Source organism: Hyposmocoma kahamanoa, unplaced genomic scaffold (genome assembly GCF_003589595.1).
Source record: "Hyposmocoma kahamanoa isolate Upper Pololo Valley unplaced genomic scaffold, ASM358959v1 89028, whole genome shotgun sequence".
In the NCBI taxonomy this organism is placed as follows: Eukaryota; Metazoa; Arthropoda; class Insecta; order Lepidoptera; family Cosmopterigidae; genus Hyposmocoma; species Hyposmocoma kahamanoa.
Window position 1 is genome coordinate 1 of NW_020654523.1, and position 14,480 is coordinate 14,480.

Genomic DNA, 14,480 nt, shown 5'->3' on the forward strand with positions numbered 1-14,480 from the left:
CATATTACAAAATTGAAGACTACGTGTTAGATAAAGATGTATGGAAAGACGACATGGCTCCAGAATCCACACAAATTTGATTCAAAGTGTATTCCATAGCATTTAAGTTTATTTGAAAAGAGCAATATGTAGAGTTTCTTCCTCGTTCTTCTCAGGGAGGTCAGCGTAGTGAACGAGCAGTAGCTTAAATGTGACGTTTTCAAGTGTAAATTTATTTTACCTATGGCATAAATAATCTTTGACTTTGACTTTGACTTTGCTCTAAACATTTAATTACATCTAATAACAATGAACTTTGTAAATAGGCAATAGAAAAACTCATACAGCAACTGCTGTGCTCGTAATTGCGAGAATTAAAAATACCTACCAGTATTCCACTTTAAAAAAAACATAATAAAACGCACACACTCAACATAGCCCCGCAGTAGGGTAACCCTGTGTCGCGCGTGCCATAGACACACAAATAAACAACCACAAATTACCCCGAAACTCACAAGATAAATAAATGTAGGCCATAAAAATATTTATCCCGGCCCAGGAATCGAACCTGGGACCTCTGCGTGGCAGTCCGGCATGGTAACCGTTCGGGGGCAGTCCAATTATCTGAAGTGCTTTGGTTATACTATTTTTGTATTTTTATCGCGAAAATGAGTTCTAGGGAGAAGAGCCATAACAAAAATACAGTAATGTATTGTACTCCGCCTAACTTAAAACAAGTGGCAATATTAGCCAATCCCTTACTTCCCCGGCCTTTGCAATAATATAGTGTTACAAACATGCTTGGAAATATTTACATTACCTCATTGACTTACAATTATATGGACGTCGGGTCCGCGCTAAAAAGTATCCGAACTTATAGGGCGTTAAAATCGTATACAGAGCGTCATTCACGCTTTAGTCTTCGTTTGTTCGACTGACAGCGAAGCAAGCAAAATTAGACAGTATTGCGATGACATTACAATTTAAATTCAACGTTTTAGCTTTTTCATATTCCTTTACATGTCACTACGTTTAAATAGGTTGACTTGGGATATTTTTTTCGTGGTTTTTGTATTAGACCCGTCGTCCATTTATTTGTAAGTCAATGCATTACCTTAAAAATATGAACACGAAAAGTTTGGTATTTATTACTTCCCTTGTCAAATCAATCAATCAAAAATAATCTCAATCTCAATTAAAAATACCTGCCCGTTTACTTTTACGATAAACTAAAGTGATTTTGTATTCTTTTCTGCTTTTTCGTCTTTTTTGTCGCAAAAATGAGTTCTAATGAGAAGAGCGATAACGAAAATACTGTAATTGATACATCCACATCATCAGAGTCCAGCATACTACTATATCAACGTGTCTTGAAGAACAATAACATTTTATTTTAACAATTGTCCTAACATGTCAAATATTAATTTTAATGAATATTTTTTTACTTTTTTTATTAAAGATACTCTTCGATAGTCTTTTATTGTTTCCTCACAAGCCTCGACGGGAACGGGGACTTGACTTGACTCGTATTAATACAAGGCCTTGCTGGCGCTCGGCTTTGTAACTCATACTCGTTCAGATTTCGTACTTCCCGGCCTCTGGTACTATTTAACCGACTTAAAAAAGGAGAAGGTTCTCAATGCGACTGTATTTTGTTTTGCTTAAAGTTACCTAGATCACAAAGACATATTGGCAAACCCATTTTGAATTTATACATAGGTATACACATGTTATAAAACGTATGTCATAAGTTTTTTTACATTTAGTACGTCAAAATTAATACATAGACTAACTTTGAAAATTTCACGCTGTTATGCCCAGCAGCCACGAGCCCAAGAGGTTATGGATATCGATAAGTTATCTAACCAGTAGAATTTTTTCCCACAGCTTCAACAAATTGCTCTTGCAAAAAGAAGAACTGGAGCAGAAGCAGCTGCATCTGCTGCAGGTTGTGGAGAGCGAAAGGACCTCACGCTGGCAGTACGCGCAACAGTGCGAAGAACTCACAAGCGAAGTCAAGAAACTCCGGACTGAGGTTACTGCATTTACTTGTGGTGTCGTACAAGTGGAACTTAAGAAGTTACAATTAAAATATTAACTGATTCAGTTTGTGATATTGCTTTAGTGTGTTCTGTTGCCAGCTATTTATTTCTTTTGTGATCTTTCTTGAGCTTTTGATTTTGTAGATCACATTGTTCTTGTTAATAAATTTAAGCGCTACTGTATTTAATTGAAAGCAGATAATGTGTTTTAATGTATTGACATTAACGAGACTTTCTGTAAAAAAAAGTGTTCCACAGGGCTACAGGCTTGAGCCTTTTTTATTTTTTCGTTTGTGTTAATGGCTTTGTATGCCACTTAAATTTTGATAGATGCTAAATAATACACAGTTATTAGCTAACATGTCACTGGTCTGTCAGCTATGCACATTCAAAAAAGAGCACGAGCCGTCGTCCCGTGCCGCGTCCACATCCAGCTCGTCACCAACACCTTCTCCCGACATCGACCCTGCTGAGCTCAAGAAGATAAAGAAAGTTCAGGTAACTATATAAAATTGATAAATTATGAATCCTAACTATAGATCACGTATGGACTATGAACTTGAAGAGCTGATTGTATTTACAGAGCTTCTTTCGAGGTTGGTTGTGCAGACGGCGATGGAAGCAAATTGTGGAGCAGTACATCAAAAGTCCACACGCTGAAAGCATGAGGAAGAGAAACAGGTACACCAAATTACCATAATAAACATATGGTATGGTATAGTGCGTAACTAAATGTGGACCTTTTCATTCCAGTCTTGTTTTCAAAATGGTAGAAGCCGAAGAGGAGTATCTTGAACAAATGGAAATCATGGTAAGATTTCAACAACGTTTAGCACTTTGTATAAGCCAAAGCGGTCTACTAAATCGTAACTATTTTTTATCATTTAGGTGACCTGTTTTCTCCGACCTTTCAAAATGGCAGCGAGCTCGAAGAAGCCTCCGTGTACCCACGAAGATGTGAACTCCATTTTCCTGAACAGCGAGACTGTACTGTTCCTCCACCAGATCTTCTTCAAAGGCCTCACGTCACGTATGGAGTCCTGGCCGACACTTGTGCTAGGTGAATATCTTCTTTGATAATACAGACCGATTTGATTGTGTTTGCTTACTTTTTAGTCATTTATTAACATTAACTTTCTTGGTCAATAGATTTTTCATTCGTTCAATCATTCTGCATTTCAAAAATGTTAACTATAACATAAAAACAGATACTTAGTTATCACTTGCTACAGGAGACTTATTCGACATGCTTCTGCCGATGCTGACAATATACCAAGAATACGTGAGGAACCACCACTACTCTTTACAAGTCCTCACTGAATGTAAGCAGAGTCAGCCTTTCGCCCAACTCTTGGCCAGGCTGGAATCCAAACCAGCATGTCAGGGAAGATCACTGGAAACTTTCCTTACGTATCCTATGCATCAGGTAAAAATTATTCGAATCTAGGAAACATTAATGAAAACTATTAGATATTGATAATATAAAAGAAATATGGGATCCTTATAGGGGTTATTAATTTTAAATTATGTATTGATTTACAGCAATAATTTCGTAACATAATGGTGCCCTTTTCACTATTCACTTTTCTGTAATATTTCTAGATACCTCGCTACATCATAACTTTACATGAGCTACTTGCACATACTCCGCATGATCATGTCGAACGCCGAAGTCTGCAGCACGCTAGAGCCCAACTCGAGGAACTCTCCCGGCAAATGCACGATGAGGTAATTGTGGTAATCAGAATTAATATTCACCTCTACGTACATTGTATATTACATGTGCGTATTTTCAGGTCAGCGAAACCGAAAATTTGAGGAAAAATTTGGCCGTGGAAAGAATGATAATCGAAGGTTGTGATATTCTCCTGGATGTCAACCAAGTCTTTATTCGACAAGGTGAGGGTGTTTTTCAAATCATTGATTTTGTAGTTTCCCTTTTTAATGAACCTATGTTTGTTGATTTGAAAACGATAAATAATTTCATAAGCTATATAAATAGACGAATTTTCGTTTAATACCCCAGGAACGTTATCTCAAGTCGTGGGCAAAGGTCGAAGAGCGACACCTCAAGCTCGACAGGCATTCCTGTTCAGCAATCATCTGCTGTTAACGACCAGAGCTGCTGGAGGACGACTCCACTTACCACCGAATGGTAGACTGCCTCTGCACGACGCCTTGCTGATTGAGGATCCTTCAAACCATGACGATGATGGTAAGCAGCAATTTTGTAAAATTTCCTTTAATTAATTTAATATTCCTCGGTCCCAGTGTTAATTTGAAACTTATCTTTATGAAACATGTGAAATATTATAATTTTATGCTATTATAAACTGCCGCCGTGACCGAACGATTACCATGCTGGCCTGCCACCCAGAGGTCCCGGCCGGGAAAAATATTGGTCCTACATTTATTTTTCTCGTGAGTTTGGGTATAACTTTTGGTTGTCTATGCGTGTGTCCATAGCAGCCATGATACCGGGTTTCCCTATTGCGGGGCTATGAGTGTGTGCGTTATTATTATTATTATTTTAAGTCTTAGTCCTTCCGCACAAATAACTTTTTCCAGATTCCACTTCAGTATGTTCTTCGCCAGGTGGAGATCTTTATCAAGGAAAGGACTTCAAGATTCTTGTTGAAGTTAAGGGAGAACAGATCTGCGCTCATCTAGGTACAACAAAAGTATTTTATAATAAATTATAAAACTAACTCCTTAGAGTTCAAAGAAGAAGACAAGGTACAATGTTTCGTTTGTATTTTTAAAGTGGCAGCAACTATAGAAGAAAAAGCAGCTTGGACAAGCGAGCTAGCTCAATGTATGGAAAATGCAGCTCTAACGGAATTACTTCGAGCGTGTGGCTCGTGCGGGGCTGCCTCGGCCAGTCTTCCAGCTTGTCGCTCTGACAGGGCATTGTTCACTGACGACGTGGACATCAGGTTCAGCAGGACGCTAAATTCGTGCAAAGTTCCTCAGATAAGATCAGCGACCCCACAACGGCTATTGCAAAGGCTTACTGGTAAGTAGTAGCTAACTTTTTGTGTTTTTTGTATTGTGTAGCAAACATTGATTCTTTGCTCATGTCTAAAGATTCTCAACAATAAATTCGTTGACAGATCTCCGTTTCCTATCTGTGGATTTCTTAAACACATTTCTGCTGACTTACCGTGTATTCACCGACGGAGTGACAGTACTGGAGGCTCTAAAGCAGGTGTTCTATGAGCAGTCACAGCAGGAGCTGGAGTTGGCTCCTCCACCTGATGCTACGAGGAAGACTAGTGCAGCTAGTTCAGTTTCTGGTAAGAATTCTTCGATAATCAAACTTAATTATTACAGTTCATTGACCTACCAATAATGTTACAGTTTCTGAAATATATCGCGTTTGAAAATTTGATTTCTGTACCTTGTTATAGCATAAGACGGAATTATGTTGTTGAAATCACTTTGAAAATATGTAAATTTAAAATATATCTACCAGATTCGAAGAGTTCTGAGATCAAAAAGTTACCAAGCACATGTTTGTGATATTAAATTTTGAATTATTATAGGATATGGCTCAGAATACAGCGATAGAGATTGGTCATCGAGATTTTGGCGGATGTCCCGCAAAAGTAAGATAGTTTTGTAAAATATTGGCGGCTAAAGTAGAAAGTCGTTCACATTTTCTGGTTCTGTTGTTTTAACTAATTTCAGGTGAGGAAGACGATAAGTTATCTCCTTATTTGATGGCACCATCTCGCCGCACGTCATCTGTGAGCAAGGTAAATATTCCACGACATAAATTGAAAGAGTAATTCACAATTGAACGCAATATTTCAAATAATTTATGTTATCATACGCTTACGGAAGGTGGACGAGGACAACAGTCACCTCACGATTCCTAAAATAATGGCTACGTCGTCTAGCAATGAAACGCTCAAAGGTAAAAAACTTACAAGAATACCTCTATGTTTTTGGTTCTTTTTTGCATAGGTACAGGGTCATGAGCACGTCAAGCTTGACACTTAGGTTTGAATTTAACTCTATGCCGCTTGCAATAAGAACGGTCAAAAGTCCAAAGTGTCAAGCTTGATGTGCTCTTGACTGGGACCTACGGGAAGTATACCATTAGGAGAACGATATAACTGCATGACGTATGACGTGTTTTATACACAAATTTTATATTTTCAGGTACTTCACCATCATCTCCTGGGGCTATAAGCTCGGTAACTTTAGTCGGAAGTCCAAAGAAAGTAAGTCCAGACGACACGAAAGAAGTTTTAAAGTCCGATCGTAAGTCACCAACCAAAGCAGAACACAAATCTCCAACAAAAGATAATGACGCTGCAGCCGCAGCTATCACGAAAGACGAGAGTATTGAGCTAGTGGACCAAAGTGACGAGGACGTTAAGTATAAAGAAGAGGAACAGGAGAAAAACACGTTCAAAGTCGATGACAAGTTTAAATTGTCGCAGAAATTTTCAGAGGTAAATATCTGAAGATCACATGTAATGTCTTTCTAATACATTATAATTGTCATTTCTGTGGTATCAAAAACTACATAACAATTATAAAGTTGAACCAACGACATACCTACACAATAATATTTATGTTCCCTATATAGCGTGTACGCACAATGTCGGAGAGTCCTCGTCGCCTGCAGCCATCGGCAGCGACGGCAGCTCAAGAAGCCCGACGACGATCCGACAGCGCTCGTGGCCCCAAGGCAGAGGTTGGTGACGAACCTAGACGAGCCTCCGACTCTGGACGGTATGCTCCTCGAAGGTCTGTCAGGTAAGTCCCTTGAATTTAGGGTCAAAGTCAAATAAGCATTTATTCCATAGGTAAAATAAATTTACACTTGAAATTGTCACTTTTAAGCTACTGCTCATTCACTAAGCTGGCTTCCCAGAGAAGAACGAGCAAGAAACTCTAGGGATTACTGTTTTCCAATAAACTTTAACACTATGGCATACAATTTGAATCAAATTTGTGTGCAATCTACGCACAGCGTCGACCAGAGGTCCACGCGGCGACGCGTGTGGGGGGTCTCTGAATTTATCTCAACAAGCTGTTAGCATACAGATGGTAACTTTATTGACTCTTTGGAGTATACTGTTTGTATCGCAGGGTTTTTAAATTTCAATTTTAGTATTATTGAAATTGTCAGTGAAACAACTCCAGTAGTCTTTATTATATTTGAAAATAGCAGGCTGTGGTGAAGAAGGTTCTATAATCTCTCACTGTATGTCACTTGCTAGTGACATACAGTAGTCTTTCTGCAATCCGAGTTGCTGCTCGGATTGCAGAAAGATAAAGTACAAAGATCTTTAATAAAAACATAGCTGAATTTCGACATCTCGACAACTGGATCCATAGCTCAGTTGGTAATAGCAATACTACGGTGCAGCCGCGAGTCGCGTGTCGCGGGTTCAAGTCCCATTGAGTCGAAATAGTGTTTCTATGTTATAGTGTTTCTATGTTTAACTGCCTCCGTGGCCGAACGGTTACCATGCCGGACTGCCACGCAGAGGTCCCAGGTTCGATTCCCGGGCCGGGAGAAATATTTGTATGGCCTACATTTATTTCTCTCGTGAGTTTGGGTGTAATTTGTGGTTGTCTATGTGTGTGTCCATGGCACCCGCGACACAGGGTTTCCCTAGTGCGGGGCTATGTTGAGTGTGAGCGTTATTATTATATATGTTATTATTATTATTATTATATGTGTTCGATCTTTGTACTAATAATTTCAATTTAAGTTTAGAAGTTACTGTTTTCAGTGAAAGACGTTGCACCAGCTCTTCAATATCCAGTGAACGGCGTCGCTATTGGGGTGGATCAGAACCGAGATCTTCGGTCACCTCTCAAGTTTCACAGGTACAAGTAAGTATAATCAAAATAATACAGGTTTGAGATCTATAAAAATAAAAAAACTGCATTCTTACAAATGTTCCAATTTTCAGACCTATCGTCGTGACACCAGCCAACCCAAAGCAGGAGTGGTAATCACCTCATTCAGGCAATCACACCGGAGGTAAATTAAGTCTCTCTCTCAAATTTTTCTTTACATTTGGGTCATCTTTCCAATTCATATTCTCTTCAATGACATTGATTAAAGCTTCAGCAATCACGATTCTCTCGATGTTGTGGCATGTAATCACTCGATTGTTTTTTTACAGTCACAAAACTAAGGGAAGTTTCATCGTTTATTTATGCACAATGGTCAATATCATGGGGTTTTCTTCTTTCAAATTTCTAAACGTCTTCTAGAGTAAATTAGATATTTTTTTAAAGACTGACATGTTCAATCGTTTAACAGCTTTGGAAAAGACCTGTTGTGGTGAGTGGTTGGTGAAGGTAAAGGTAGAACAGACACTGTAGATCTGCCGTAGAGGAGTATTTTGGAATTTTGGCTTTACCTAGAATATTTTTCCCTTTTTTGAAATTTTTGTGACCCTTATTTTGTCACATGAACACCACAACGATGACACTATCACGAGGATGACAGAATTCACAAATCACTGTGTAGTACCTTGTATCGTACCTTGGGTATTTTAGAAAAATTAAAGCACCTACACTGAAGTTGAGTATCATATTATCATCTTACATCACATACAGATTCACATTCCGCAACTGGTTGATTATTGACACTTCCACTGAAATCAAATACAATTTTGATAATTTCTTAGATTTCCATATATAGATATTAATCATTATAATTTGCTTCTATTCCAAATATTATAATGTCATTATATTGTTTGGAATAGAAGCTCAATATGTGTATGAGTATACCTTATTAGTTTTTTTTATCTTTTCTTGTCCAGAATTAATTGTCAGTGAGAGTGAAAAGCTTAACATAACAAATCCAATTAAATTTTAATATAATCCCTAAAATTATTGACTATTAAAAAGAAATTAAAACTTGTTGCATGTTTTATTCTAAATTAAATACGTTACTAATGCCTAAACACTCGACCTTAACTGTATTATAAACTGTTAACTTAATATTTCCTTTCTTACTTCTTTATGTTTTTATTCTGCATGATCTTGTTAATTTTATCTGTCTATCCGTTGTAACTATAGTTTTTTTTAAACTATAGTGTTGCATTAAGTATTATAACTTTATTAACGTTCTGTTCGCGAACTGTTAAAACTTTGATTTGAAAATTTACAAAATATATCTCCGCTATCTCGATGTGCAACCGCGATTTTTGCATTATTCGCACACAAAAAAGTTTTAAGTTCAAGATTGGAATGGAAAGTTTTCCTACTTTGCAACACTTCTACAACCTTCCACTATTAAATGGCATCAGTAATGTTTATAAAAACACAATTGGCGTTAAATTAACTTATAATTGTATCTCTAAAACCAAATCTTGATATATTTTTGTTCAACTGATGGGGTGTGTCTAGGAGCAGTACGTCAACCGCGGCTGTGGCCTTTGCCGTGGCCACTTCGGCATCATCTAACCCGAGGTCTCCACCACTGTCTTCTCCACCTGCTACTCGACGAGATTCGGTCATTTCTACAGCAGCTACCATGCGTGTGCTTAACGTTTTGAGGTCAGTTCTAACAGATGATCAAGGCTAATTCATGATTGTTCATTTCGTGGTTTCGCATTAGTAAATAAAACTCTATACTAAGCTTCAATAAAACTATAATTTACAGAGGAGATAAAAAATTTAACATTTTATTTTAGGGCTACTTAAATTGATATTAAAACGATCATGTTTTGTGTCATGTGTAACTTTTTCATTCTCGTTTTAATTTCTTGCTAATACAGGTTTCATTGGGTGGTCCGAGGTTGATTTTGTGTTCTTGTTTTGTAAACTGTAGTTGAAAAAAGTTTTTATTTGAGCATTTCTCCAAAAAGGGCTGCATTCTTTGATTTCGGTGGGTCGAATTTTTTTTCCTAATTTCAGGAAAAACATTGAGCGGGAAGGAAAAAACTCAAACATACATAAGATTCCTTTAATTGGATAACTAGAATCTTAATAGTTAATGACATATTTGATCCACCGAATTCAGCTACCACCGACATCAGGATAATTTAACACAAGGCATAATTTTTGTGCAAAATATTATGAAAAAGACAGTAATAACATGGCGTAATCTACATAATTATTTAGATACTAATATGACTAATTATGAAATCAAGCTTTAAAAAGTAAAATTTTAATAAAAAGCGACCAGAAAACTGCTAACAGATTTCACCTTATGACTTAATCTTTAAAAATTAAAACGAAACGAAAACGATCACGAAAATTAAATTTCAAATTCGAAAACGAAAATTAATCATAATCAGTTTTCAGTTTGGCTTTTCTGCCATTTTTCAATCACACACAGTATTTCCGTATCTCTTTCAAAAATAATTTTGAATGCAATCTGTAACTATAAAAGCAATCAATGTTTTGGAAATTGCGCGATTAATATCTTTCGTTACTTTTTATACATGACAAGATAATTCATGCAACTTCAAAATCTTTCCTTCCACTTTTTCTTCGCATTCATCTGTCTATCTTTTTCTTTCTTTTTTCGTACATAATTTGATCGCCTTTTATCTGCTTTTCTAGCACGTTAGAAGAAGATGGAGCTTCTTGATTTTCAATTTTTCTTTTCTGTTTTGATTTTCTTTATTCATTTTCAGCGAGAACCAAGTATTAATATAAAATTGTGAAAATCAATAATATTAACTAAACATTTGTACGAAAAATGGGATTCAGAAAATATATATTTTTTGATATTACTCGTAAACGACAATACTTGTAAAACCAATAAATTGTTGTTATAATTTAGCCACATATTATACAAAATATTACATAGAACCATTAAATTTAGTTTTTTAAATATCGTATAATACACCGAATTCAAAAATCAACCTAGACCTAACAGCGAATTACGTATTTACACGCAAAAGTCCTATAATCGGCAACAAATCATTCGCCTGTTGTCTACAGCGGCAGGTGTGCGATGGACGAATAATACGAACTGCGTCACGTCACAATGCGTCACTTGTGATGTGTAGCGTGATTACGAACTACCACCGAATTCAGGCGTAACCCTGGGAACACACAGCAATCTTGGTATTGTGATAAAAGTATTGTCTAGTTTATTGTGAAATTCAGGTGATAAATATTATTATCTAATTTATTATACGTGGACTAAAATGTAATATTGATATACGGTTTCAATTTTGTGTAGGATTCTGAATTCGAGACACGCCACCGTTGTCAGGTTTTAGGTATTTCGAATTTTTTTGTGCTCTCGTGTATGGACACAGAAAATTGCTGTTTTGGAGGATGCCCATTTACACAACTTCTATTTATTCAACGTTAAACAGTTACCATTTTTTAATTTTCAGCTGTTTATGCTTTGTCACGAAATCTAAAAAATCTTTTTGTTTAATCGATGCTTTTCAATAAAGATTAAGTAAGGCTGCACTAAGTAGATACGTCGTTGTTATATTAATTGTTAACTTTTATATGTTTCTATTTTATATTCTCATATTTGGTTCCGCTAAATTCGTATTTGCCAACTTCAAAAATAATGAAAATTAAACTTGTGCTTCGAAGCAAACTTGTACTTACACAGGGCGTTTCTCGGCTATGCCTCTCGGAGGGAAAGTACGTTAAATACTGTAGATAGAAAGTTTTATTGAAAGAAGATCGCATTTTGGTTTTAAAAACAATTCGAACTGCACTCAAAGAATTTTACACAATCGCCTGTCTGAACCGGGAATCGAATTCGACAAATGTGAAAAAAACACCTGTAATTTTACTATCCTGGTAGAAAGCCTCAACCATAAGGATTCTTTTCTTCTAAATAACATAGCATCTTAAACAAAAGTAAGACCATGAAATCGACTCTTCCGAAGAACAAAGTCCGATGTGATTATACAGCAAAAAGAGGTAAAGGTGTTTTGAGAATTTTTATATCTTATTTCGTTTCGGAAATATAAAATCGAACAACGGTAGATATGAAATCCACAGCGAAGAAGAACGAACGAAATGTACTATGTCCTGAGAAGTAGTCTCGCACGTAGATCTTTGTTCTACGGATAAGTCGAAATTTAAGATTTCATTCATTAGTCTTCTATGGTCCCCACAAATTACTGAAGACAGTTTCATTCGTGAAAATGTGCAATACCAGGATTAACCTGTGATAAAAAGCACAAGGCTCTCACCCTTCCACGTCTAAAGCAGACGCAAGAAAAGTAGACATAAGACTAAAAGATTGATGTACTTAATTACATTAATAATAGTAGATAAAGATTTCAAAGCAAAAGCAAAATTGAAGATAACGATACAACTCTTTTGTTACTAGACCATATTTATTCACAGACATTGGATCTCGAAGCATTCCTCGGACTTCTGGTCGGATGACCGTCTTCGCGGTCTTACAATGGACTTCCTCAAGGAAATAGAGAACAGCCCGGGGTTGCTCCCGGCCGAGCACAAGGCAGCTGCGCAACTGCTGCGTCTCTTGGAACGATCACCGGACAGGACCGTCGACTTGAAGGCGCTGTTTATTCCACCACCCGTGAGATTTAAACTTATTTTTTTAAATCATCGAGTATATAACCAGAAATATAGACGAAATAAGCGGCATCCATCAAGCAAATGGGCCTTATATCACTTTTAAATATCAACTCTCGTTTGCACTGAAATCACAAATTAGAAAGCTGAAACAGTACAGCGACAACAACTGACCTGTGTGCACGTCTCCGTATATTCCAAAAATATTCTGTATTTATTGTAATAAAGATAATATCTCTAACAATGGTGGCTGTTCCATTCGGTGGTGTGGGAAAAACAGCAAAACATCTAATTACAAAACAAACGGAATCACATTTCATCCGTGATTAAATGTTATATGTGTAATTTGTCAATTTTCGTCCATTATTGCTATCAAGCTCAAATTAAGCTGGTCAATTTGAAGTGAAACAATTGTCGATACCCATCAATTGTATCGAATTCGGGCTGGCCAATCGGAGCGCAGTTGTCACCGTAATGATTTGGCAGAGTAGTTTTCAAACAAATTAAATGACATTTTGCCTCTATTTCCGATTGTATACTCGATGTTTAAAATTAGCTTGAAGTAGACCATACTCTAAACGTAGCCTTGGTATAGAGGGTTACATAATTAGGTCTTAAAATCTCGTACCTATTACTTAAGCCAATACTGTATTCGACTTTTGGAGCCCTCATTATACAACGATTGCGTAAAATACTATCATTGCACATTAAAAATTACAATGACAACGCAAAACAGTAATGCAAATACCACAAAGCAACCTAATGTACAAGCGGCCTTATTGCTAAATAGCAATTTTTTCCAGACAACCGTAGGCTAGAAATTTAAGAGTTGGAAAAGGGGGTGCAACCAAAGAATATCTTGTAATGAAAGTGTTTTAAATAGATACATTACTCGTCAATAGTAAATAAAAATAATATGATTTGTATTATATAGAATACTGGTAATAATATAAGAATTAATATTAGACATAACTGGTAAAGAACTTTACCATCTCAGTCTCCCGTGACCATGGGACCTGCGGGTCAAACCATGAACCATTTGTTTGTTTAAAAAACAAAAAACAAAATATAATTTTATTTCCATCGTGTATATTTGTTTTTTCAAACAAACAAACGGATTCTTTACAGGTCCAATGGTCGCGGGTGATGGTCAACCGTTGGTTTGTTTGAAAACAAATATACGCTATCGAGTTCTTGGGTTTTCGCGATTGTTACACATAGGAAATGAAACTATTTTTCCGGATTTAAATCGCGTATATTTCTTAATCTAATGAAAAATCCCAAACAGACATAAGACTGCAGTACTAATTAATATGTATTAGTTTATTCTAATTTCTATTAATAATTAATAATAAATTGAACTTAATAAAAATTCATTCAATAAAATAATTTGTAAAACTTAATATAGCGTAAATTGGAATGTTTTCTTTTTAAAATTAAAAATAACGTATTTAATTAATAACTATTGTAACTATAGTGAAAAAATAGGGTGGTTTGCGTCAATATTAGACATAACTGGTTGAAGACTGTACCACCTCAGTCAACCGTGACCATGGGACCTGTAAAGGGCCCGAAAGGCGAAGCTGCTGAGCTTTGAACACCGCCTTAAAGTTGCCTTCTTGTCGGTATTCTACAGGATATATCACGGAGAGTGCGATGGAATTGCATAATTTGATTCCGCCTTTCTATCAGCGGGGTGCTAGATATAGGCTGGTATTCCACCCCTATGTTGTGGATATTCCCAGGATTCGCAAGAAGCGTTTCCTACCTACGGACTTACTGCCCGAACGCTATATAAGTTGGACCGTTTTAAAGCGAGAGGGAGTAGACATTATTTAGGTGTGCATGCTACATCCTCGACCTCATCATCACTTTCCATCTGATTAGATAAAGGTGAAATGCCATTGACTTACAATTATATGGACGTCGGGTCCGCGCTAAAAAGTG

General features: G+C 36.6%; 1 protein-coding gene across 1 annotated transcript; it reads left to right on the forward strand.

Annotated features, from left to right (window-relative positions):
• Positions 1-1,866: 1,866 nt before the first annotated feature.
• Positions 1,867-12,537, forward strand: LOC113236195 (ras-specific guanine nucleotide-releasing factor 1-like; the record flags this gene model as incomplete). The annotated part of the gene is made up of 22 exons (XM_026472202.1): positions 1,867-2,014; positions 2,400-2,519; positions 2,605-2,702; positions 2,775-2,832; positions 2,910-3,081; positions 3,254-3,447; positions 3,624-3,749; positions 3,818-3,920; positions 4,048-4,236; positions 4,590-4,691; positions 4,786-5,037; positions 5,135-5,317; positions 5,567-5,629; positions 5,712-5,780; positions 5,857-5,940; positions 6,189-6,484; positions 6,622-6,791; positions 7,778-7,880; positions 7,961-8,031; positions 8,317-8,337; positions 9,411-9,560; positions 12,339-12,537. Coding segments are annotated over 22 exons (2,971 nt in total), but the record flags the coding sequence as incomplete, so codon positions are not given.
• Positions 12,538-14,480: the final 1,943 nt, after the last annotated feature.